General features: G+C 44.1%; 1 protein-coding gene across 2 annotated transcripts in view; it reads right to left on the minus strand.

The window, feature by feature from the left end:
• The window catches only part of LOC112230114 (ubiquitin carboxyl-terminal hydrolase 43-like), a 117214-nt gene that overhangs the window by 38344 nt on the left and 55470 nt on the right, over window positions 1-23400 (minus strand). For both annotated transcript variants that reach the window (XM_042310961.1, XM_042310960.1), the window contains exons 4-6: window positions 11702-11794; window positions 10228-10363; window positions 5312-5456 (exon numbers count right to left, since the gene is read on the minus strand). In XM_042310961.1, the coding sequence (XP_042166895.1) occupies window positions 5312-5456; window positions 10228-10363; window positions 11702-11794 (374 nt within the window). The remainder of the gene's footprint in view (window positions 1-5311; window positions 5457-10227; window positions 10364-11701; window positions 11795-23400) is intronic.

A 23400-nucleotide genomic window follows, 5' to 3' on the forward strand; every position in this document is an offset into this window, starting at 1 on the left:
GTGGGGCAAAAAAAGTATTTTACACACATAATACAGTGGGGCAAAAAGTATTTTACACACATAATACAGTGGGGCAAAAAAGTATTTTACACACATAATACAGTGGGGCAAAAAAGTATTTTACACACATAATACAGTGGGGCAAAAAAGTATTTTACACACATAATACAGTGGGGCAAAAAAGTATTTTACACACATAATACAGTGGGGCAAAAAAGTATTTTACACACATAATACAGTGGGGCAAAAAAGTATTTTACACACATAATACAGTGGGGCAAAAAAGTACTTAGTCAGCCACCAATTGTGCAAGTTCTCCCACTTAAAAAGATGAGAGAGGCCTGTAATTTTCATCATAGGTACACTTCAACTATGATAGACAAAATGAGAAAAAAAAATCCAGAAAATCACATTGTAGGATTTTTTATGAATTTATTTGCAAATTATGATGGAAAATAAGTATTTTTTTTTCATAGTGTATGTAAACTTCCAACTTCAACTGTACTCTTCGGCTATCCCAATAGATGCGTTAAAGGAGTTAATCGAACACAGTCGTTTCATTGACCAGATTGGCGCACATTCAACAAATCTGATCAAACAAAGTTAATATTTGTCAAATGGTTCCCATTCAACTTTCAAACTACAGTAGTTCTATCCCAAGTACTTCTGATGATGGGTTTAAACAGCTCATCATCAATCATTGAAGAACTGCCTTGTAAAAGCAGATGGAGATATGTGGGCTGAGCCATTGAGCACAGCTGGGCCTTTTTCTCAGCATTCTCTCCACCACCCATGAGCAGATACATCCACAACGTGTGTGTGTGTGTGTGTTGGTTTAAAGATGCTTGCCTTGAGTGTGTAAATATATATATAATAATAAAATGTGCTCACTAAGGGCAGAGCTAATGGGCTCTGTGTAAGTGCCAATGCATCCTCCACTGCTCAGACAAACACCTCAGAGCTACACAACATTCAACCCCAACCATGTCTCCAGTCAATAGCTTTTAGCATTGTGATAGGATGAAAGGAAACTCGCACTGAGATTCTACCTGAGGACTTTCCATAGAACTCCTCTGTCCATTGTGAAGGGAGATGAATACTGAATACAATGGTGGAGAAAGAGTGAGAGTGTGTGTGCGTGTGTGCTTGTGTGTGTCTGTGTGTCTGTGTCCATTGACAGATTTCTTTATCTGGGTGGATATGTCCCTGCTTTGCCACTTTTCCCAGAGGGCACCTCTTCTTTCACACAAACCCTCTCTCAGCCCTGGTTCTCTGACCTCGCCAAAAAGACAACTCTGTCTTTAGAGCTTGATAGACTCTTTGATTACCTCAGGGACAACAGGCCTTTTGTAAAGTAAGAGTGTCTACAAAAGTTGGTAGGAAAGTTTCAAAGATTTCCTCAAACGGAAGGTTTTATGTACTGTAATAAACAACTGACATATCTGTTCTGTTGAGAGATGAAATAGGATATTGTCATATCTGTATAAAGTTTCCTTGATTTTCTGAGTGTTTTCTATCATGAGCGCTTGACTCCATGGCTACACTGTTTCCCCAAATAACAAATCTCATTACTACAGTATATGAAGGAGAAGGGTTGATCCAATATCCCTAAGAATGTCTTCCTGTGGTTTCCAATAACTTCTAATATGAAAACTCAACAGAAATTCAGAACCATGAAACGGTGGAGACGATTCCTCCAGAGCAAAACACCCATCCATAAAATCCGTCTCTTAAAATAGACTATGACTTCCGCCTAAAAACATCTCACCTAAAGTTATATTTGTCCTTCTCTTCTGCCAGTGCAACACAAACACATGCCATTGTTCTACCAGCCAGTGTGTATTTTATACCTCTCTCTCTCCCCCAATGTTTTCAACAAATTTCTTAGGCTCTGCTAATTTTGACTCCCCACCAGGAGGCAATGGGCCTGATTCCCAGTCCCCCGTTGAGCTACTTCCTCTTACCCGACATGAGAAATCGTAACCTTTCCTTCGCTAACCAAATTCCCCGTTTCAATTTGGGACTTTTATTAGCCGGTGAGCAGATTGGCTTTGTGCCTCTGCTGTGCCCGCTGGGGCTCAGATTGTGCCGATGTTGTAGAGAGAGTTATGAGGCACACACACACACACGACACAGAGATAGACAGACAGGCAGACATGCCTGCACGCATACACACACACACACACACACACACACTCACATGAAATTAGATTACACACACAGGGCCATTAATCATGGTGAGGAGACTGGACCACGCTGGGGGTCAACTGTGTGACCGTCTGTCTGTAGCCCAAGGGGGGAGTGACGCATAGGCTAAGGCACACATGTACCAGCCAAAGGAGGGGCTGGGATGTGTGTCCATGTGTGAGAGAGAGAGAGTGAGAGAGAGAGGGTGGGTCGTGACTGGCTGATTTGTACCGCCAAATGAGGGCCTGTCTGGTCACAGGTTTAAACAGCCAACGGTGTCCATAATTATACATATTTCTACAGTGGAAGAGAGGGAGGGAGGAACTACAAGCTTAATACAGTCAATATGGGTGGTGACAGCAGTGGTTTGAATGCTCGCCCATATACATATACGTAAGCATCCGTTGTTTATTTCCGACGATGACAGCGGTTTACTGACAGGATGTCGCATTCTAACATGGCCCCATTGAAATGAGGCTCTAACTGTCTGCCAAGGTTCCACATCATCTTTCTGTGGCCACAAGAGGTAGGAATGTCTGGGTCTTGTTTGTGACAGACTCAGCAGACAGAGCCGTCACACCAATTAATTCTTAATTAGGACAGTTTCCTTATTAATTGTGGCTCGGCATGAAAATATCATTACAGCCTAGCCTACATCCTAAAATATATTATCAACCCAGCCCCATTGTTCAGTATTACATTTCTATAGCTGTTCGATAAAACAAAGCGGGTGAATGCGGTACCGTATGCTGAACCCACAGCGTTATAGTGCATATAATAATGCATATTTCAATGGCTCATTTGATTACATCCACATCACCCAGGGGTTCTGATTGAGTGATGATTACAGATGATTACAGTAATTGGATACTTAACCAGCACAATAAGGAGCACACTCACCAATTAGACAACAATAGGATGTAACAATATCTCATCACGTCCTCTCCACAGCTCTGTAAAGCTAACAGTGCGCGTGCGCACACACACACACACACACAATGTTACTCAGGCTTCTATTCAATCTATTCCATTAAAGCAATGAAGACCCTATTCAATAAACCTGTTACGAGCGTTTAGCTGTTGTGAAATGACCCGCCATTGTTATGGAGACTGTGGGGTAGTTAAGATGGCAGGGAGCTGTCAGAAACAGTAATGACGGTTGCAGTAACTGAATGCATGTTATGTTGAGTCTAATCAGCTCAGCTCAGGTTTTGAATCATTACATTGGTAATAGGAGTTCATTCATCATTCACAGTAGAGTGTGTATAAAAAATAGATAGTTATTGTATACATGTGCGTAATGCATGTGTGCTTTTGAGTGCTAATGAGTGTGTCGGTGTGTGTGTGTGCCTCTTCCTCTCGCCTCTACCCTTAGTCTGATCACCTTCATTAGTGCCGGGACATTATTTTCTCTCCTCTACCCTTAGTCTGATCACCTTCATTAGTGCCGGGACATTATTTTCTCTCCTCTACCCTTAGGACATTATTTTTATTTTCTCTCCTCTACCCTTAGTCTGATCACCTTCATTAGTGCACATTATTTTCTCTCCTCTACCCTTAGTCTGATCACCTTCATTAGTGCCGGGACATTATTTTCTCTCCTCTACCCTTAGTCTGATCACCTTCATTAGTGCCGGGACATTATTTTCTCTCCTCTACCCTTAGTCTGATCACCTCCATTAGCACTGGGACATTATTTTCTCTCCTCTACCCTTAGTCTGATCACCTCCATTAGCACTGGGACATTATTTTCTCTCCTCTACCCTTAGTCTGATCACCTTCATTAGCCCATGGGACATTATTTTCTCTACCCTCTGATCACCTTCATTAGTGCTGGGACATTATTTTCTCTCCTCTACCCTTAGTCTGATCACCTTAGTCATTATTTTCTCTCCTCTACCCTTAGTCTGATCACCTTCATTAGTGACATTATTTTCTCTCACACTCCATTAGCCCTGGGACATTATTTCTTCTCCTCTACCCTTAGTCTGATCACCTCTATTAGCGCTGGGACATTATTTTCTCTCCTCTACCCTTAGTCTGATCACCTCTATTAGCGCTGGGACATTATTTTCTCTCCTCTACCCTTAGTCTGATCACCTCCATTAGCACTGGGACATTATTTTCTCTCCTCCACCCTTAGTCTGATCATCTCCATTAGCCCTGAGACATTATTTTCTCTCCTCTACCCTTAGTCTGATCACCTCCATTAGCACTGGGACATTATTTTCTCTCTGATCATCTCAATTAGCCCTGAGACATTATTTTCTCTCCTCTACCCTTAGTCTGATCACCTCCATTAGCACTGGGACATTATTTTCTCTCCTCCACCCTTAGTCTGATCACCTCTATTAGCGCTGGGACATTATTTTCTCTCCTCTGTCTCCAGGTGATAAAGATATCATTCTATCGTTCCCGGAGAGAGATTGAGGATCGTACATTTTTCATGACCCCTTTGAGCACATTATTGAATTATTGATGTGGCCCTTTTCAGGAGCTAAAGAACGTTGGAAAAACACAGTAAGGGTTTCGTTTAGCGGTGTGTTGCTCTGAACGTAGCCTTTCGGTCGGGCGTCCCCCAGGGATAAGAGTTAAGACACCCTCCTTTTGGAAACGGGTCAACTAGATAGGAGTCAACAGGTGAAAAAAAGTGTGTGTGTGCATGTGTGTGTGCGTACATGCGTGCATGCGCACTCGCCATATCAATAGTTAATTTGACAGCGCCTGGCAAACCTGGGGCTGATTTCAAAGGGAGGTGACGCAAGGCTGGCTCCATCTCATCCATGTTCACGATTCAAGTATGTGAGAGAGTGAGTGTATGTGTGTCGTGTGTGTATGAGTGAGAGCGAGCCTTTACCTCAGTACATCAAGCCCTGAGCTAGATATGAGACCGTCAGGGACACTGTCTGAGAGAATTTAATAACCTAGACAGAAATACAGTACCTGTCCATGAAATTGAAACAGCTAAGAACTGCACTATAGTGTTCAACAAATCCATTGTGCTGAAGCCAAATAGCTTCAGGCTAGCCTGAGAGAGAGAGAGAGAGAGAGAGAGAGAGAGAGAGAGAGAGAGAGAGAGAGAAAAAACACACACACACAAGGCTGTGGATGCAGCCATGGTTACCCGAGATTCTTGTGGAGCCTCCCCGTGTGTGGAGGGGCGGAGCCTGGAAGGCATAGACCACATCGCTCTCGGCAACGCTGGTCAGATCGTCGTCGTCAGAGAACGAACGCTGGAAGCCGGTGGCGTAGAGCTCTGACAGGACCACCTGGAAGGGGGCCGGGGGGGTGTTGGAAGGAGAGAGAGAGCGAGGAGGAGATTTGTTTAAAGAGATGTACATTGCTTAATACAGACACTTAGCACGGAAACAGACTTTATGTATAAACAGCCATGGACATGGCTAAGTGGCTTAGCATGGGGGTCAAACACACACATACACAGGCTACAAATTGTAGACATACAAGCTATAGAGGACAAACAGGGAATATATGTGGCAAAGCAAACAGAGCAGACATGCTATATTTGCATTATAAGTCTGTTCAAGATCCTTCTAAAGTAAACACATATTAAAGGCCCAGTGCAGTCAAAAATGTGATTTCCACACTATGGGGTTGGAATAAAACTGATATTTAAAAAAATATATATGATAGTGTAAGAGCTGTAAGAGCTGTTAGAAAAGATTGCCTGAAATGTCTGCCTGTTTAGGTGGGATGGAGTGTTGGACTGCCTGGTGACATCACCCCTCCCCACTCAGACTACTGTCTGACAGTCCTGGCAAAACTCTTGTGCCGTGATTTGACGATAATATTAATCTGAAGATTTGTTATTTATCTATTTAACTAACTATGTTTAATTGTTGCCTGACTAAATTAATAATGTAACAATTAACTCATTAGGATTTGGGGCATCACAAGGGGGGTTGCTTAAAGAGTTACCATCTCCTGAATTAAACTCTATAAAAGTTCTTTACCTATCACATCCATAAACACACAACTTATTAATCGTAACAAAAATCACTAAAGATGGAGACTCTTACCTCCCTCACTAGCTTTAAGCACCAGCTTTCAGAGCAGCTCACAGGTCACTGGACTTGTACATAGCTCATCTGTAAATAGCCCATCCAATCTACCTCATCCCCATACTGTATTTATTTATTTATCTTGCTCCTTTGAACCCCAGTATCTCTATTTGCACATTCATCTTCTGCACATTCTACCATTCCAGTGTTTAATTGCTATATTGTAATTACTTCGCCACCATGGCCTATTTATTGCCTTACCTCCCTTATCCTACCTCATTTGTACATGCTGTATATAGACTTTTCTACTGTATTATTGACTGTGTGTTTGTTTATTCCATGTGTAACTCTTTGTTGTTGTATGTGTCAAACTGCTTTGCTTTATCTTGGCCAGGTCGCAGTTGCAAATGAGAACTTGTTCTCAACTAGCCTACCTGGTTAAATAAAGGTGAAATAAAAATAAATAACCTCGTATCATATCACCATTCTGAACAGTCATAACCTTTTGCATCTGCAAAAACCCGAGCTTTACTTATGATTCTGTACTACACAAATTGGTTTAATTATTTATTTACTAGCTAATTAAATGGGAACACAGGATAAACATGCATTCTACACTGATATTGGAGACGTAATACGCTGAAAACAGATCCCAAGCAGAATGACAACATGGATAACATTGCCACATTCACAAACTACTCTCACCTACAATAACCATATACTTTCCACACGAACCGCCGCCCGCTTTGAGCAAAAAAAATCATGAATGTATTTACGTGAAATGTCTGGGTTCACCGGGGATCTCTCGGTGAACGGGGCAGCCTTGGAAAGGGGGTTGGGCCTTTTTGTGGCACACTTGTAATGCTCTGATTGCCCGAAATGTTCCAACAATTCTTCTACTGATGTCCTTCTTCATAGTTGTCCGGTATCCGGTGACTTGTCGTGTAGTCCTGAACAGAACTACAGAGTTGATTTCTGCCTTCCATTTACTATTGAAGATGCTTCTTTGAAGATGGTTCGATGTTTCCCCAGTGGGGTGATGAGAGTGGCGTAATGGTTTGAGCAGAGTAACAGGATGGTCCTACTTAAAATAGCTTTTGAAGATACGTTACTTACGACAGCTAATCTGCCGTATCAGTGATTGTCCAAGTGATTTTATCATCTCCATCTCATGTTGAGGTGGTGGGGACGATGTCATCAATGCACTTATTGATGAAGTCAATGACAAATGTGGTGTACTCCTCAATGCCTTAGGAAGAATCCCGGAACATATTCCAGTCTGTGCTAGAAAAACAGTCCTGTAGCTTAGCATCTGAAAGCAGGAATCAGGAGGAAGGAATTATGGTCAGATTTGCCTAATGGAGGGTGAGGGAGAGCTTTGTATGTGTCTCTGTTTTTGGAGTATAGGTGGTCCAGAGTTATTTTCTCTCTGGTTGCACATTTAACATGCTGATAGTAATTTGGTAAAACTGATTTAAGTTTCCCTGCATTAAAGTCTACGGCTACTAGGAGCGCCGTCTCTGGGTGAGCGTTTTCTTGTTTGCTTATGGCGGAATACAGCTCATTCAATGCTATCTTAGTGCCAGCCTCTGACTGTGGTGGTATGTAAACAGATACAAAGAATACAGATGAAAACTCTCTAGGTAGGTATTGTGGTTTAGAGCTTATCTTGAGAAACTCTACCTCAGGTGAGCAATAGCTCGAGATTTCCTTAGATATCGAGCACCAGCTGTTGTTTACAAAAATACATAGACCGGCGCCCCTTGTCTTACCAGACGCCGCTGTTCTATCCTGCTGGTACATCGTATAACCAGCCAGCTGTATGCTGATGCTGTCGTCGTTCAGTTTAATCTTAAGCGTAACTCGTCAATTTTATTGTTCAGAGACTGCACATTTGCTAGCAGAATTGAGGGAAGTGGGGGTTTATTCGATCACCTACGACTTCTCAGCAGGCAGCCCGCTCTCCGGCCTCTCTTTCTCCGCCTCCTTTTCACGCAGATCACTGGGCTCGGGGCCTGTTCCTGAGAGAGCCGTATATCCTCCGCCTCGGGCTCGTCAGAGTCGTAAAAGAAGAAAAAGGATTCTGCTAGTCCGTGGTGAGAAATCGCAGTTCTGATGTCTAGAAGTTATTTTCGGTCATAATAGACGGTAGCGGCAACATTATGTACAAAATGAGTAAAAAAACAAGTTACAAACAACGCAGATAAACAAACAAAAAAACTCAATCAGTTGGGGGCACATAAAACGTCTGCCTTCTGCTCCGGTGCCATTTTATCTTCTCCCTTGATTTACGACCGGACGGGAGTTGTTAATCACAACTAGTTCTTTCCTTCCCCCTCTATGGGTGTAAGGGGGTCTGATTGAAGTTATTCATTGCAAACCTGATTCTCGTGGTCAGTCATGAAACTTGCTTGAGAAATTGCTTTTTGCTAAGAAGCTTTTTTTGTTTCTTTTCTGACCATTTTAATTGAAAACAATCACAATATGACACTTAATTGTCACCCAGAAAGGATTTGATATTGAGATAAAAATGGCTGCATTGGACCTTTAAGGATTCCTTACTCTCTCCTCACATCTGTTTTCTGAGAAGGCTTTTATCAAATCACAAACAAACAGACAGACAGACAGACAGACAGACAGTGATGTCCCATCCTGCTCCTTCTCACATACCATGACGAGACATTAGGCCCAGCTGTGGGACTGACAGCAGAGTGTCTCTGTCTGAAATATTCCTATCTTTCTCTGTCTATCTGTTCCCTCTCTTCATCTCTGTCATTCTACATGTCTGGTGTGCTCCAGTCTCTGTCATTCTATGTGTCTGGTGTGCTCCAGTATCTGTCATTCTATGTGTCTGGTGTGCTCCAGTCTCTGTCATTCTATGTGTCTGGTGTGCTCCAGTCTCTGTCATTCTATGTGTCTGGTGTTCTCCAGTCTCTGTCTGTCTAGCCCCTCTCCCTTTCTCTCTCTCTGTCTAGCCCCTCTCCCTGTCTCTCTCTGTCTAGCCCCTCTCCCTTTCTCTGTCCGTCTAGCCCCTCTCCCTTTCTCTCTCTGTCTAGCCCCTCTCCCTTTCTCTCTCTGTCTAGCCCCTCTCCCTTTCTCTCTCTGTCTAGCCTCTCTCCCTTTCTCTGTCAGCCTTTCTCCCTTTCTCTGTTCGTCTAGCCCCTCTCCCTTTCTCTGTCGGTCTAGCCCCTCTCCCTTTCTCTGTCGGTCTAGCCCCTCTCCCTTTCTCTGTCGGTCTAGCCCCTCTCCCTTTCTCTGTCGGTCTAGACCCTCTCCCTTTCTCTGTCCGTCTAGCCCCTCTCCCTTTCTCTGTCGGTCTAGCCCCTCTCCCTTTCTCTGTCGGTCTAGACCCTCTCCCTTTCTCTGTCCGTCTAGCCCCTCTCCCTTTCTCTGTTCGTCTAGCCCCTCTCCCTTTCTCTGTTGATCTAGCCCCTCTCCATTTCTCTGTTGGTCTAGCCCCTCTCCCTTTCTCTGTTGGTCTAGCCCCTCTCCCTTTCTCTGTTGGTCTAGCCCCTCTCCCTTTCTCTGTTGGTCTAGCCCCTCTCCCTTTCTCTGTTGGTCTAGCCCCTCTCCCTTTCTCTGTTGGTCTAGCCCCTCTCCCTTTCTCTGTTGGTCTAGCCCCTCTCCCTTTCTCTGTTGGTCTAGCCCCTCTCCCTTTCTCTGTTGGTCTAGCCCCTCTCCCTTTCTCTGTTGGTCTAGCCCCTCTCCCTTTCTCTGTTCGTCTAGCCCCTCTCCCTTTCTCTGTTGGTCTAGCCCCCTCTCTTTATCTGCCTGGTTTTCCTTTTTCTGTCGGTCAGAGCAGCAGGCCTTTCCATGATGATCCTGTTACAACGGGTAAAAAGCCTCTGTCTGGGAGGTATGGTAATTAACGGACAGAGATACTCACCACGAGAATGTTACATTGAGTGAGTGGAATAATGAATTTACACCCCATAGACATAGGATAGAGCAGGATAGGGCCTTTAAGATTTAGTAGGCTAACAAGTCTGGCCCACTGACCATGTGTGTGTGCGACCCTTACCTGGTCTGGCGTGGTCTTGCCCTCCTCAGCAACCATGGCACGCAGGCAGGAGATGGAGCCGATGAGAGGCACAGCCAGACCGACACGTAGATACCTCTGACCCTTCGTACTGAACACCAGGGTCACACGCATACACCTGGAGAGGGAGAAAGAGAATCTTGTTCCAGACAGTTCTTCTTCACAAGCACACACACAAAGACATTACACTTGCTGTGCTGGTCTCTTATCCCCTCCACAGTGTCTGTCTGGGCATGCCTGACTGCAAGGCGATGCTAACGTGTTAGCATTAGCACCACAGGGAGCCTGTCTGTGTCTGCTGAGGCATGCCTATCTACAATCAACAGGAGCTAGCTAGTGCAGAAGATGTGGGCATGACAGGTGGAGCAATGGAAGGATGGAGGAGCACTCAAGGCAATTTGAGGCCACGGGTTTGAGGTACGACTCAGTTTTTTATTTATTTTACCTTTATTGAACTAGGCAAGTCAGTTAAGAACAAATTCTTATTTTCAATGACGGCCTAGGAAAAGTGGGTAAACTACAGATTTGTACCTTGTCAGCTCGGGGTTTTGAACTTGCAACCTTCCGGTTACTAGTCCAACGCTCGAACCACTAGGCTACCCTGCCGCCCCAGTTGAGGGAAGAAGGTGTGGAGAGATAGAGAGATGGAGGGATGGATAGAGGAAAGTCTGGCAGAGAGACAGGAGCTCTGATGACGCCCCGGCTTCCTGCTTTCCCATCATGCATTATTCAGGAAGTGTCGTCGTCGCTAACAGAGTGCTCAAAGAGCAGAGACACGGGGAGGATGTGAGCGCTGGTTTGTTGATGTTGTTAGACATGCTGAGATGAGACGAGACTGGATGAGAGGCGGAGATGCGGTGTACAAAGTAAGAGCCGGTGATGTTAGTTAACCCCCTGCTGATGTAAGGAGACACGACCATTATTGAGATCTCACTGAGATTTCAGTTGGAGACAGCGGAGCGATAAGGGGAATATGCCATCGGTAAGTGAGGACAATGACATGAGAGAATTACATCCCTCCCAAAGGGGGGCACAACGGAGTCCCAAAATCACTAACTGTGTGGGTCTCACTTGAACTGATGAGGATTCATGAAGTCAGTCTCTTGGTTTTAAGGTCATATACTGGATATGCAAGAGCTATACAAGAGTTATACCTTAATACAAATGTGGTAAGTTGCATCGGATAAGAGTGTCTACTACCAAACTAGCATGTTAATAGCATCAGTATATACCGGCCCTGTGGATAGACTGTCTGTGAGATAAAGAGGGACAATGCAATATATACTCTATTCCAGCAAGCTGTTGTGTATCTATCAGAAATGCCCACCCTGCTTAGCACTTGATCATATTCCATTGTGTCTTGTCACAAAAAGGGAGAACTGGTAACATGAAAAGTGTACATGTCACACACACACACAAACACACGTGCAGTGGCTTTATGACTGGTGTGGCTTACCTGGTTTGCCGTAGGGGAATGGGCAGTGAGATGCAGAGGAAGGGGTCAAAGGTGTTGCTCTGTTTAAGGCAATGTGGACATGTCAGGGAGGACCTACAGACACAACAGAGAGAGGGAGAGAGGGGGTTGGGTTAAAGGGATATTTCACCCCAATTACTAAATGACATATTGGTTTCCTTACCCTGTAAGCAGTCTATGGACAAGGTAAGACAGCAATCCACGCTTTAGTTTTGTTTACCTGGACACTGTATCAAATGCTACCTTTTAAGCATTTGTAGCACAAATCCAATGCAAGTCAATGCTAACTATATTAGCATTTTTGCGCTTCATGTCCAAATCACCTACGTCACACAACAAATGTTTTGATACGTTAGGATGAGTAAGCCAGATCCAATCGAGGGGCAACCTGGTCAAATCCATTTTCCAACCAGCTCCTCTCACGTGAGGTGAGATGGTGTGGTATATAGACACATGATCTTGGGCACCGTGTATGTGTGTGTGTGTGTGTGTGTGTGTGTGTGTGTGTTGTGTGTGTGTTTAGGTTGAGTGGAGAGGTAGAGATCTAACCTCACCTGGCAGGGCTTCTCTATATGTGTAACGTTATGCATGGCGTATTACAGAGTAGGTGGGCAGAACAGAGAAAGTACATTTAGCTCCACGAGAGACAACACTACACCTGGAGCCTCACATTCCCAGTTAGGAAACACACCGGAATAGACTGAAATATTCACAAGAAAGGAGAGAAATAATGTGGTTTTATTTGAATATTTCAGCAGGTGTTCAAAAACCGTGGTGGGAAGAGAGGAATGTGGGAACGAAAAAAGCTAAGAAAGAAAAAGAGTCACACAGTAGAAATGGAGTAGATGTAGGGAGGTTAACCGCTACATCGCTTAGCCACCTTAAATACATTTGACCGGTAATGCTTAGGTTCATTTTCATACTTTTGTAGGATTAAATTGGCCCGCTTGTATTTCGTTAGTCGTCAAGCATCTTATTCGTCACACGTGCACAGCATGCAGAGCCTAGTTTGAGGAGAGGAATAGCCTACTTACTGCAGTGAAAACTGCTTTCGGAAGCCCAATCATTGAGCAACAAATAACAATTCTAAATACAATCGCTTGTTAAAAACATTGGTGTCCATGATTAAAAATGAGTTCTTTTTATTTCTCATTATCAACTCGTAAAGCGTGCCTCCCATTCGCCATTCGGATGCATACGCTATAGCCTGCCTACCGTTGACTATCAGCGCGTCACCCACCACTTTACAATGTGAGCGTGAGGCAGTATAATTGTTTGAAACTTGAACGTTTACGTCACTTCAAATAATGAGGCATGTGTTACCTTGCTTCAAAGTAGCCTAGCCAAAATACCTCCATAAAAACGTGGAGGCAATTATTTTATAAAGACTTCCTCATGCCATTAACCAGCATTTCTCTCCTGTTCTATTGGTTTTCATATCAACTTTCTTTCATTGTCCAGCAGCCAAAGGCACAATCTTAATCACATTAGCAACCCATCATAGTAGTTGCTATTAGATTCCCCCTCTTTCTAAGTTTCTAATTGAGATGTCATCTCTGTCAAATGGAACTGCTCCATTAGCTGCACAGTTTAGAACTGGGTTTTCCACCAAAAAATGAAAAATGGTCAGGGCGTGAGAATGTCTGGTCCTTGTATGCATGCATAGTATTAGAGAGGAAGAGGTGAAACGAGAAGTTTCACTCTCGCCAAAATAAGTCCAATGCGTTTCTATTAGGGATGCACTGACATGACATTTTTGGCCGATACCGATATCCAATATTTTCCTTGCCAAAAGAAAAACGATCCCGATAACCGATATTTACATTTATTGCGGCCTTTTCAGCATTCTAGTTCAGTTAAATAGTTGAAACACACACACACACACACACACACACACACACACACACACTGACCAAAAAGTGATTTTGTTGGCATTTACGTATGTCCAGATTACCAGTAAAACATCATCAATACCAATTTATTTCAGTTAGGCCTACTTGCTGTGCCGTTTCGTTGTTCATTTGTTCAGTCTTAACCAGGATTTCATCATACATGTCAAGCAGTGACGTTTCAGCTGTCGGTCTGTGACGTCTCTTCCTTGGTGCCCACTGTCACTGTGTCCGTTTCCATCTTGTCCAGCTGTGTCTGTAACATTTCACCTAAACCTTGTTTCTTGTCTGCATCGAAGTAGCGGTCCTTGTACCTAGCATAGAGCATGGTGGTGACACAGAGAGAATACCACGGAATCTCTTGTTCACAGCCTCTTGTAGAGTACCTTTACAAGTTTTAACCCCAACGGTCTGTGTTGGTGGTTTTGTTGAGCAGCGTTTCAATGCCATGACAGAGGGTATCACGTCTTCTGCAGACACGGTTGATGAGCTTATTTCTCCAGTCAGTTGTTCGAATGGCGCTAGGAGTGTGTTCATGTTTCAAACATGTTCTCAAATGCCATTGAAATGGCAGCAGCGGTATAAGAACCAGCATATTCTTGAGCATGCAATACAATACGACTTTCCTCAGTACGAAGTACGAAATCCTCATCGACCCACTGTGCTGTCAGACTCAGTATGCTCATGGGGTTGAAGTCGCTGGTCCAAATGTCAGTAGCGAAGCTAATAGCAGTGATGCCCATAGCAAGTAGCTCATGGATGTGAGTTTCAACAATACCTTGTAACTACGGTAGAGAAACATCTGAAAAATAGCACCTACTTGGTAGTGTGTACCGGTGCTCGACCAGTCGCCGAAATCCAACATCATCCACGATAGCGAACGGTTGATTGTCAAGGGCAATGAATTACATTATCTTGGCTTGAATGGATTTTGCCTTTGAGTTGTCTCGCTGAAATGTTCATACTCTTTCAAATGACGGCTCGACTTGTTGACTGCTCGATCCACACAGCAGACATTGTGGGCTAGGTTAGGAATGCCGTGTAGAGCTATATTTTTCGTGGCGTCATTACATCATCTACCTACGTTATATAGGTATACACGTCAGCTTAGACATCGGTTTTGCACATTGGCGTTAAACTGGACATCGGGTCAACGCCGATGTTGGCATTTTTAGCTAATATCGGCCGATTCCGATATGCTTACAGATATATTGTGCATCCCTAGTTTCTATGGACTTATTTTGGGCCTAAGCTTGTTGCCTGCCTTCCAGTCTTTGGACGACTCCCATTGCTCTGATGTGTCGATCACGTCATTTTTAAAAAATATATATATTTTTTTACAGTTTGTTGATGATCCGTTAGTCGGCAGCAAAATTGACCGAAATGTCTATCCCTAAGTAGATGTGGTTATTAGAAAAAGAGAAGTGCAGACGGAAACAGAAGAGAGAGCACCAAGTCAACTGAGAAGCAAGGACTTCCAGATTAACAGGGACATGACATCTGCAACATCATCCCAATGCAAAAGATTCACTACCCCGTCTCGTCCTCCCGTGTCATGCAGGGCATCCATTACCAGTGTCAACCAACACAATAATGACTCCACATGAATACCTCCCTGGCCAGTGACCCAGCCAGAGTACACCCAGGGGGATTTAGTAGTGGTGTGGGACAGCAGAGCCACAGAGGTGATCAGCCCTACAGGGGGATCAGCAGGGGATGAGCCTGGGGGTTAAGCACAGAAACATGGAGGACAGCCAAGAGGACTGTGTCAGCAGCATCCCCAGGGGAGGGGGTGAGAGGGGGAGAAGGGAAAGGCGGATGTAGAGAGAAAGATGGAGGCAGAGGAGAGAAGGAAGGATGCTGGTGGTAGAGAGACGGAAGGATGGTGGTTGTGGTAGAGATTGGTTGTAGAGAGAGGTAGCCATTAGCTTGTGTAGAACATATTGTGTGGAACATATTAGCTCCACCGTGCTGATACATCTTACTGCTCCTCTCTCTGCTCTCTCTGCTCTCTCTGCTCTCTTTTTTCCTCCTGGTTGTTCTCAGCTGAATGAGTCCAGGTTATCAGGTGTTCTGCTGAGTCACTCCAGGACAGTAATGCACTCAAGTATAGTCGGTACAGGTCTGAACAAGAGTTGTTACAACACAGGGCCTGTATCCACAAAGAGTCTCAGAGTAGGAGCGCTGATCTAGGATCAGGTCCCCCACCTGTCCTTATAATCTTATTCCTTTTGATCTAAAAGGCTAAACTAATCCTAGATCAGCACTCCTACTCTGAGAGGTTTTGTAGATATTGTCCCAGATATAATAGAAATAGCATTACTATTTCAAAAGTATTACTTAGTTATTCTATTTCTATGAATCTAGTCAATCTATTTCTATGGATCTCGTCATTCTATTTCTATGGATCTATCACACATTCTGAGAGTTGGCTAAAATGATTCCTGTATTTACTCTGTTTGGGAAAGTGACAGTCACAGCATTAGTGGGGCTTACACGTTACAACATCACTTAGAATGCTCTCCATGGAGTCTGACGCGCACGCACACGCACACGCACACACTGGCATTGCTTAAAACTCTGTATGTGGAGGCTGACAGCGTTTCCAGTCTGGGGTGTGTGTGTGTGTGTCTGTGAGGAGACAGTCTGTCAGTGTGTGTGTGTGTCTGTGAAGAGAAAGTCTGTCAGTGTGTGTGTGTGTGTGTCTGTGAGGAGAGAGTCTGTCAGTGTGTGTGTGTGTGTCTTTGAAGAGAAAGTCTGTTAGTGTCTGTGAGGAGAGTGTAACGTAATCCGTCTTCCTCTGACGAGGAGTATGAAATATCGGACCAATGCGCAGCGTGGTAAGTGTCCATGTTCATATTTATTTAAACTCAGAACACTAAACAAAATAACAAAGATAATGAAATTAAACGAAACAGTTCTGTAAGGTGACATACACTAAACAGAAAATAATCACCCACAATTAAAATGGGGAAAACGGGCTACCTAAGTATGATTCTTAATCAGAGACAACGATCGACAGCTGCCACTGATTGAGAACCATATCATGCCAAACACAGAAGTACAACATAGAAAAAAGAACATAGACTACCCACCCCAACTCACGCCCTGACCAAACGAACACAAAGACAAAATAAAGGAACTAAGGTCAGAACGTGACAGAGAGTCTGTCAGTGTGTGTGTGTATCTGCGAGGAGTCTGTCAGTGTGTCTGTGGAGACAGAGACTGTCAGTGTGTGTGTGTGTCTGTGAGGAGAGAGTGTGTCAGTGTGTGTGTCTGTGAGAAGAGTGTGTGTGTCTGTGAGAAGAGTGTGTGTGTCAGTGTGTGTGTCAAACCTATCCTCTCACCACCATCCACTCTGCATTTGGCTGACTCTCACAGCACCAATCCCCTGGCCTCTAGCCCACAGCAACGAGTTAGCAGTCCTAGCGACCGACGGTCTACCAAAAACCATTATTCATCATTTATACAGATGAGGTTTTGAACAGCCTCTCTGCACTACCTAAATAAATAGTACGTGACCAGCATTACTAAACACGTAGCCTCATATCACCTTCCTTGAACGCAGCATCTATATCGCTCAAGACCACTGAATTACGAGATAATAATCCAAACAGCATGACTGAACTTGCAAGCCTCACCCTATTGGAATGCAGCTCTCGTGTCATAGGCCTACATATAGCACATGCTACGCATCAACATACATGAGACAGAAACATCATGACACAGACATAGTGCTTTTAGAGAAGGTCTGACCAGTAAATCGGTCCAAGAGCTTTCTTGAACGCAGCTCTCGTAGCAAGCAGCTCGTACTGGGCATTACCCTGAACCCACATGAGACAGAATGAGACAGAATGAAGATACTGTATCAAACACACAACACAGACCTTCTTGGTGAATACATTTGAACCCACGGTGAATCAATCCCCTTTTCCTTTCAGTTTCACCAGCTAAAAACCTCTCTCTGCTTGAACAATGTATTTCAATGGAGTCACAGTCGATTTTATCCAAAAATTGAGAGGACAAATGCGAGATATAACTTCCCCAGGGGTTGGAGTCAGCCGGGTCTCATAAATACCCATGTGAAAAGCCCATTTGAGAGTCAATATCGCGCCATTGGTGATTTGCATTTTCCACAAAAGTGGCTAAAAGCGAAGTGGTAGAGAAACACATTGGTAATGGCTGGGGTGGCAAATAATGCCTGAACAGAAATACAAGGACCCCAATCCCAGACACTGATGGATACAGGCCGGCACATAGGTTGTGATGCCATTTCAGCCCAGTGCCACTCCAGGACAAAGGCACAGGCTCGAGTATCCCCTCAGTCGTTCGACTAACCAATCAATCCACAGAGAAAAGTCTACAGTATAGCGTCTTCTGCCCTGTAATTAGCATAACGTCTAAAGTGGAACACATGACAAGTCCTTCCAGACTTTTACTCTATAGGTCAGATCAGACAGTTCCTCCTCTGCTCCCTCCTTTCCTCTCTTCCTCATTTCCTCTCTACCTCGTTTCCTCTCTTCCTCATTTCCTCTCTACCTCATTTCCTCTCTACCTCAATTCCTCTGGCGAAACGGGGAGGGCCAAATTCCCCTGTCAGTCAGTCTGTCTGGGTTGCTGGTCTTTGCGTTGGGTTGGATGAGTGCACTGAGGCTGATCTGCCTCTATCTGCTTCTCCATTAGAGACCTTTAAACAAAGGGCCCACGCCACGGGAAATTAACAGAGGGCTACGCCTCAAATGGGGGGGGGTGACAATTGTTTTCGGCTGCCTCTCTCTGAGGGGTGTGACGAGTTGGAAGATGAATTCTGGGAGCTAATGCAACGCGGGTTAGGAGACAAGCTGATTGGTCTGTTGAATGCTTCCTGTGCTGGGACATTGTGTTCAACTTCAAGAGATTGAGTGTGACATTTGTGATATTGGAGACAGCACTAAGCCAGAAAGGATGTTCTTTTGTTTAAAAACTTTGAGTTGAACCCCCCCAAAATAGTTGTTGTGACCTTCATCTCACAGTGTTGATGAAGTTTAAGGTTGACCATCCTCATCATCCTGCTCTAGTATTTCCTCTGTTGATGATGAGTACTATCTCAGAGAGTGGCCTTTACAGTTCCAGTGTGTTCATGTCAGAGAGCTCATGAATATGCGTACGGTTACTGCCTCTATCCACTCAGAGAAGGGTATCTGCATCCGTGCCTGTGTGTGCATATCCTGCTTGCATACTGAGAGGGGCGACGCGCTCTGGTCCCCATCTGCAGTGTGGAGATATGAGGCTAGACGAGGCTCTAAACATCCCTCTGTCTCTCTGGTCTCGATCCAGGCCGTTGACAGCCTCCTCCTCCACGTCACCGGAGCATTGGGGACCCGGACACCAGTTGGTGAACTCATTCTCTAAACAAACAACGGCGCTGGGCTATCATCTCTGGCAAGCTCCAACTGCAACCACTTACTCTGTAGGCTCCTACAGTACAGATCCAACTCCATAAAAATCAAAGGTACATTGTGAGTGGGGCACGCACATCTGAGAACTCTCAGCTCCTCTCTCAGCTTAAGTACGCAATTTCTCTTTTTATTACCTCAGTTGTTACTGGTGCTTCAACAAGGAGGAGGGAAAACATATTTGCAGTCCTCACAATTACTCCACCGTCCTCAACCACTAGAGTCAATCACATCATGAAAGAGTGTAAATAGTTTCATAGAGAGTAATAAAGTGCATCAACTCTGACAGTACTGGGTCAATACAATTGTATTGGTGTTTGCTTGGCAGAGAGGGGCCCTGAAGGGTAAGTAAACAGAGTAAACTGAACTACTGTATTAGTGGGGTAATTGGCAGACCTGTGTGTGTGTGTGTGTGTGTGTGTGTGTGTGTGTGTGTGTGTGTGTGTGTGTGTGTGTGTGTGTGTGTGTGTGCGTGCGTGAGAGAGAGTAAGTGTTAGTTGATGATAGTTAGAAGGTGTCGGGTCAGAAAGAGGAAGCAGGGCAGAGTCTCTACGCTCTGTACGTTCACAAAAAAACACCAGTGGAGAGATCAAAGCAGCCCTCCACTTCAACAACTCTCTAACCCCCACTTCAAAGCATCCAGCCTGGGATGTGATCAGCTCAGAGACGCCCCAGGTAAGGTCATGGTGGAAGGGGGGAAGATGGCAGCCCAGGAGGCCTCCCCGATGAAGAAGGGGTGTAAGTGGGTCATCGTGGTAATAAAATCAAAGGAGAGGTTGAATGAGGAGTGACTGTGAACTCTGGATAATCTGCTTTAAAAGGTTTGGCTACAGAAATCTGCACCGCCATCTTGGGCAGCTGTGTTGAACTGAAGACACAGGGGAGAGTACGAATAGAAAGACAATATCTATTTCCTCAGTCCTTTGGGTGCCTCCCAAATGGCATGCTATTCCCTTTATAGTGCACAACGTTTAACCAGGGCCCGTTGAAGTTGTGTAGCCTACTTTAAAAGCAATAGGGTGCCATTTGGGATGCTACCGTTGACACTAAGAAAACCAACGTTCCAAACTCAACATGACAGACTGAGGGTGTAGACCAAGACTCATTTGAGGCTGGAAAGTGACTGTCGCTTGTCTCTCTCGTCTCTGCAGCCTAACCCACCAGACAGCCTCCACTCTAATCGCAAACATTTATTCAGATCAGAACGCCCCCGAGGAGTATCACAGATATAAAAAGACTGGCAGAGAGAGAGAGAGGATGATTGATTCAGAAAGAGAATGAAAGAAAGACAATGAGACTGACAGATTCAGAGAGATAAATCCCTTAAATTGAAATTTAATTGAGAGAGAGCGAAACAAACTAAGAGTGTATATTATTTTGTTTAGTCTTGCTATTAGAAATGAGCGCCATGGCAACCACAATTATAGAAGGACAATAACATAAGGAGAAAGTGTGGAGGACGAGTCACAGAACCCAAACTCATCAGTGCCAATGGGTGTTTCTCGATATGTGTACTACCATGCTCCACCACTCTCATGCTCCACCACTCTCATGCTCCACCACTCTCATGCTCCACCACTCTCATGCTCCACCACTCTCATGCTCCAATGACGTTCTCTTGACTACGTTCTTGTGAGGACGAGTGTGGAGAATGCATAAAACATTACATTTGAGAAGCACTTCCCCTACTGTTTTATCTCACACTGCAGGACAATGGCAACGATGGACAAATCAAGATATACACAAAGCAAAAGTTTTATTTCATAATTATCAGCTAGATGTTTGAATCGTAATAATCTAACTTGCCAGCTAGTTAAACAGGCAAAAATGACCTAAAACTAATGTTAAACAAGGTAGAGTTGAAGTCGGAAGTTTACATACACCTTAGCCAAATACATTTAAACTCAGTTTTTCACAATTCCTGACATTTAATCCAAGTATAAATTCCCTGTCTTAGGTCAGTTAGGATCACCACTTTATTTTAAGAATGTGAAATGTCAGAACAATACTAGAGAAATGGATTTATTTAAGCATTTATTTCTTTCATGACATTCCCAGTGGGTCAGAAGTTTACATACGGCCAATTAGTATTTGGTACTCTTGCATGTTTTATAGTGTTCAGCTTCGCTGGCGATGAGAGAGAACGCAAACAGCCAGATCTTACCTCGTGACTGTCATTACGTGTGTGTGTGTTTGCGTTCCCATGTAATTCACTTTCCTCTCAGCATTGCTGACCTTGGCTTGGAGGGAGGTCGATGAGAGTAGGGTAAAAGGGAGAGCAGTAGGTAGGTAAACACATTAAAGTGAATATACTAAATCTGGGTTGAATCAAAACAAGTCGGTCCGGCTGCCCACTAGGGCTGTAAAGGTTCATCAAATCCACGGTTCGGTGGTACATTTTGGGGTTACGGTTCGGTTAGGTTTGAGTACAGCGGGAAAATCAGACACCAACTATAATGTAGTACATTTTTGTTTACTTAAGAAATACAAAGTGTTGATATTCCTGATTCCACATACAGTTGAAGTTGGAAGTGTACATACACCTTCGCCAAATACATTTAAACTCAGTTTTTCACAATTCCTGACATTTAATCCGAGTATAAATTCTCTGTTTTAGGTCAGTTAGGATCACCACTTTATTTTAAGAATGTGAAATGTCAGAATAATACTAGAGAAATTGATTTATTTCAGCTTTTATTTCTTTCATTACATTCCCAGTGGGTCAGAAGTTTACATACACTCAATTAGTATTTGGTAGCATTGCCTTAAAATCGTTTAACTTGGGTTAAACATTTCAGGTCGCCTTCCACAAGCTTCCCACAATAAGTTGGGTAAATTTTGGGCCATTCCTCCTGACATAGCTGGTGTAACTGAGTCAGGTTTGTAGGCCTCCTTGCTCGCACACACTTTTTCAGTTCTGACCACAAATTTTCTATAGGATTGAGGTCAGGGCTTTGTGATGTCCACTCCAATACCTTGACTTTGTTGTCCTTAAGCCATTTTGCCACAAGTTTGGAAAAATGCTTGGGCTTATTGTCAATTTGGATGACCCATTTGCGACCAAGCTTTAACTTCCTGACTGATGTCTTGAGATGTTGCTTCAACATATTCACCTAATTTTCCTACCTCATGATGCCATCTATTTTGTGAAGTGCACCAGTCCCTCCTGCCTCAAAGCCCCCCCCACAACATGATGCTGCCACCCCGTGCTTCACGGTTGGGATGGTGTTCTTCGGCTTGCAAGCCTCCCCCTTTTCCCTCCAAACATAACAATGGTCATTATGGCCAAACAGTTCTATTTTTGTTTCATCAGACCAGAGGACATTTCTCCAAAAAGTACGATCTTCTCCCCATGTGCAGTTGCAATCCGTAGTCTGGCTTTTTTATGGCGGTTTTGGAGCAGTGGCTTCTTCCTTGCTGAACGGCTTTCAAGTTATCTCAATATAAGACTTGTTTTACTGTGGATATAGATACTTTTTTACCTGTTTCTTTTGTACCAGCATCTTCACAAGGTCCTTTGCTATTTCTTTGTGGCTATCTGGCTAGCTAGCGAACAGTTGTAGCTAGCCAGTTAGCCCTATTGACTTATTATGGGCTTGTGTTCTATGGTACGTAGGCAGGTGAACATATTAAAATTGACACAGCATGTATTTATTAACATATCAACATAAAATATTCTAGTCAGGCAACATTTTACATGTGAATAAGCAGCATTTCACATTCGAGAAGTTCCCTCCGTGCTCCGCTTCGGCTACTTTGATTTGGACTCATACTCCAACCCTCCCGTGCTCCAATTTGGATACTCGGAGCACGGTAGTATGCATTTTGAAAAAAAAACATTGTCTCAGTCACACTACTACACTACCTGTCTTGTGTCTTTAGAAGTCTGGAAGTTAGAACACAGTCAATACTGCAACGTTTAGTTAGAATGTTGGAACGGAGCCCAATGTAACACAACAGTTTGAGTGCAGTGGATAGGACACACTACTTGTGTTGATCTGTATTCATACCCAAATGCACTTGCATGAACAGAAGCACAGTTATAGGCAGGCACAGTGCATTAATGTCACATACAAAATCAACTTTAAAGATGGTCCCATGGAATGCCAGGCCAGGCAGGGGTGGGGAACAGCCAGGCAGGCTCTACCTCTCCCAGGCTCAACCTGCAAGGTCATCTGTAAACAAGCCCTTAAGCCATCTGCCCCATCCATCTGTACCTCCACCCACCACCCTCCAGCCAAACCAGACAGCCGTTATCCTGCTACCTGGGTCTGTGTCCAAAACTCCGGAATTGCAATTACAGTGTAACCCTGCTACTCTCTAACATTTCAAGCTGTTGAGGTGGAGCCAGGCAGAA

Source organism: Oncorhynchus tshawytscha, linkage group LG32, assembly GCF_018296145.1.
Source record: "Oncorhynchus tshawytscha isolate Ot180627B linkage group LG32, Otsh_v2.0, whole genome shotgun sequence".
Taxonomy (NCBI): domain Eukaryota; kingdom Metazoa; phylum Chordata; class Actinopteri; order Salmoniformes; family Salmonidae; genus Oncorhynchus; species Oncorhynchus tshawytscha.